Source organism: Tiliqua scincoides, chromosome 1, assembly GCF_035046505.1.
Source record: "Tiliqua scincoides isolate rTilSci1 chromosome 1, rTilSci1.hap2, whole genome shotgun sequence".
In the NCBI taxonomy this organism is placed as follows: domain Eukaryota; kingdom Metazoa; phylum Chordata; class Lepidosauria; order Squamata; family Scincidae; genus Tiliqua; species Tiliqua scincoides.
Genome location: NC_089821.1, coordinates 131,971,939 through 131,975,614, shown reverse-complemented (window position 1 = coordinate 131,975,614; position 3,676 = coordinate 131,971,939). Strand labels below are relative to the sequence as shown.

Sequence of the window (3,676 nt, the reverse complement as noted above, 5' to 3'; positions counted from 1 at the left end):
GCTCGCCTCGCCTTGGCCCGAAGATGCTTCCAAGTCGGCGAGCCCCGCGAGCACCTCTCACGCCTGCATCCCGTCCCCAAGACCTGTTCCGGGAGAGGGGGCTGCCGAGAGCCCCCGTGAGCCGAGTGGGGGACGGTGGTGGTGATGGGGACAGGGACGGGGCAGAGAGTCCAATCCTATGCATCCTACTTAGAAGTAGAACCCCATGCTCAGAAGTAAATCCCATTATAGTTGATGGGGCTTACTCACATAGTAAGTGAGTTGCAGCCAGAGCCTGGCAGGGGAGCGCGATGCCATCCATGCGTCCCTGTCCCCAAGTGGGGCTGGAGGGAGCAATTCCCTGGGCGGGGACCCTCGCCCTCCGCGGGGTGCCGCCTTCCCTTCCTTCCTCGCTAGGAGGAGGGGGAGGGGCGCCGTCCTCCCCTCCCCCTCCCACCGCCGGGCCAATGGCGAGGCGGAAGGGGGGCCACGTGGGCCGGGCCGGCTCCCGGGCTGGCAAAATGTGAATGAGAAAGAGGAGCGCGATTCAAAGGCTCTGCCTGCGCTGCGCCGGGAGGGAGCGAGCGAGCGAGCGAGAGGGAGCCTGGCGCTGGCACCACCGGGGACCCGGGCGGGGGAGGACCGGGGAGGCCCCTCCGGAGGAGTAGCGGCGCCGCACCCGCGCAGGGGAAGCCCGTCCAGATGCCTCCCGGCCACGGCGCGGAGGAAGCACCGTCGCTGAGCCTCCGAGGAGCCCAGGCTGTGCCGCCCGCGCCCCGGCCCTGAGCCTGCTGCCCGCCCCGTCCAGCCAGCCCGTCTAGCGCAGCCCAGCCGTCCGCGGGCGCCCTCCAGCCCTATGAGCGCTGCCTTCCCGCCCTCGCTCGTGATGATGCCGCGCCCGCTGGGAAGCAGCACCGCCTTCAGCATAGACTCGCTCATCGGCAGCCCCGCGCAGCCCAGCCCGGGCCCCTTCGTGTACACGGGCTACCCCATGTTCATGCCCTACCGCCCGGTGGTGCTCCCCCCGCCCCCGCCGCCCGCACTGCCCCAGCACCCGCCGCACCACCCGCAGATGCCCAGCCTGCCCGGCGGCTTCTGCTCCGGCCTGGCGCAGGGCATGGCGCTCACCTCCACCCTCGTGGCCACCCTGCCCGGAGCCTTCTCCGCTGCGCCGCACCAGGACGCCGCCCGCAAGTTCGGCCCGCAGCCGCTCCCGGGCGGCTTCGACAAGGCAGACGGCGGCCAGGCGGAGGCCGACGAGGGCAAGGCGTTCCTGGCCAAGGAGGGCTCCCTCCTCGCCTTCTCCGCCTCCGACGCCGTGCAGGCGTCCCTCGGTGAGTACAGCCGTGCGGGGGGGGGGGAGCGGAGGAAGCGCTGCCCGCAGCCCTGGGCGAAGTTGGCAGGAGGCAGCCCTGGCCGGGCAGGCCGGGAGCAAGGAGCTGGTTGGGTAGGGGGGGGCCGGAGAGCTGAGGCCACCAAGTGGCACTGGAACTCGGAGTGATAGGGCTCTGGCTGCAATCCTATGCATCCTGGGAGTAAGCCTCATTGGATACAATGGGACTGACTTCTGAGTAGGTATCATAGGGTTATGCACTCCATCTGCAATCCTATGCACGCTTTCCTGGGAGTAAGCCCCATTGAACACAGTGGGACTGACTTCTGAGTAAACATGCATAGGATTGTTCACTCTATCTGCAATCCTATGCACATTTTCCTGGGAGTAAGTCCCATTGTACACAATGAGACTTGCTTTTGAGTAGTCATACACAGGCTTGTGCACTCGGGCTGCAATCCTCTCCGCACTTTCTTGGGAGTAAGCCCCATTGGGACTGACAAATTTGAGGATTGTGCAATCTATCCGAAGCAGCAGCGGACCACCCTACCCGCTGTGACTGCTCCACACTGGCCTTGGTCGCCGGGCCTTCCTTCCCCTCTGGGGCTTTGTTGCAGGCAGTTGGGAAGAAGAAGGGCTCTGAAGGCCGCCTTCTCCAAGTCTCAGATCCCGGGCGGGGAGCCTGCTGGGCACCTCTTGCGCAGAGCCGGCAGGGTTGAGGGGGGGCAGGCGAGAGAACCGGCTCATGGCTGGGGGGGAGGGAGGAGGGCCGGCTGCCCTCCGCTCCTCGACTCCTTGCCAGTCAGCGGGAGATGAGGCGTGAGAAGTGGGTCCGGCTCTTGGGGGAGTTACTTGGGCTGAGGCTTGCACTCTTCCCGCTCTCCTCCCTGCTGCAGAGCCGGCTCAGGAGGGGTCTGTCGCCGCTGCCCTTCCCTTGTGCAGGCTGCAACCAGAGTCTGGGGTTGTCCCTGGGGGGGGGGTCCCATGGCGGAAGCGCCCCCCAGGCGTGTCATCACTGCGTGAGCCCAGTTCGAGCGACCCCCACTCTCGGGGAGCCCAGAGAGACCAGCGGGTGGACGGAGGAGGACGGAGCATCCTCCGAAGGCCCAGGCCTCGGCCAGCCAGGCAGCCTTTGGCAGGGGCCCCGAAGTGGCTCACCTGGAGCCAGCCCCATCCAACTGTGGCTGCGATCCCATGCACACTTTCCTGGAAGTAAGTTCCATCGAACAATGAACACAATGGGACTGACTTTTGAGTAGACATGCACTCTGGCTGCACACTTTCCTGGGAGTAAGTTCCATTGAACTCAATGGGACTGACTTCTGAGTAGAGACATGCATAGGATACGAGCAGGCGCGCTGTGGGGTCGGCGGCCGGAGGGGGTGTTTGCCCAGGGCATTCCTCGAAGTTTCCTGGCGGCCTCGCTGCTTCCGAGGCGCTCTGCTCCCTTCCCTGGGAAGGAGATCCGTCGAAAGTCCCCCAGAGAGAGCGGGGAGAGGGCAGAAAGGGGTGCCAGGCAAGGGTGGCGGGCAGAGGCGAAGCCCCAGTGACAGCGCGGCTCTTTGCTCCCTGCAGGGGCCGTGCGAGGCGCTGCGGGGAAGGAGGACCCCAAGGCGGACGAGGAGAAGGGCGGCGCCATCGGAGGCAAGGAGGAGAGCTTTTCCATGGACAGCGACCTGGACTACAGCTCCGACGACAACCTGCCCGGCCAGGCGGCGCACAAGGAGGACGAGGCGGCGGGCGGGCTGGAGGAGGGCGGCCAGGGTGCGGCCAGCGCCAACAGCACCACCTCGACGGGCAAGAACCGGCGGCGGCGCACGGCCTTCACCAGCGAGCAGCTGCTGGAGCTGGAGAAGGAGTTCCACTGCAAGAAGTACCTGTCGCTGACGGAGCGCTCCCAGATCGCGCACGCCCTCAAGCTCAGCGAGGTGCAGGTCAAGATCTGGTTCCAGAACCGGCGGGCCAAGTGGAAACGGGTCAAGGCCGGCAACGCCAATTCCAAGACCGGCGAGCCCTCGCGGAACCCCAAGATCGTGGTGCCCATCCCCGTCCACGTCAGCAGGTTCGCCATCAGGAGTCAGCACCAGCAGCTGGAGCAGGCCAGGCCCTGAGCAGGGGGTCCGGCCCCTCCTCGCCCTCCCCGCCACTCCCTCCCGCGCCAGTCTGGAACCAAAAAGCCTCCGCTTCCCGCCGTCAGGGCCACACCGACGGGTCTGGGAACGCGGGCGTCAACTCCCCTTCCAATCACCCACCTACCCAGCCGGAGCAAAGCCAGAGAATGTGACTCTCCCACCTTTCCGCGGTTTGCAGACCCTGTGGGAGTATCCGCGGCTTGGAACAGACTCTTCGCTATTTATTAATCAG

The 3,676-nt window shown here is 66.2% G+C and overlaps 1 protein-coding gene across 1 annotated transcript; it reads left to right on the top strand.

Moving 5' to 3' along the window:
* Positions 1-835: 835 nt before the first annotated feature.
* GBX2 (gastrulation brain homeobox 2) lies at positions 836-3,423 on the top strand. The gene is made up of 3 exons (XM_066639735.1): positions 836-1,313; positions 1,552-1,554; positions 2,888-3,423. The coding sequence occupies exons 1-3, from the start codon at positions 836-838 to the stop codon at positions 3,421-3,423; spliced, it is 1,017 nt and encodes a 338-aa protein (XP_066495832.1).
* Positions 3,424-3,676: the final 253 nt, after the last annotated feature.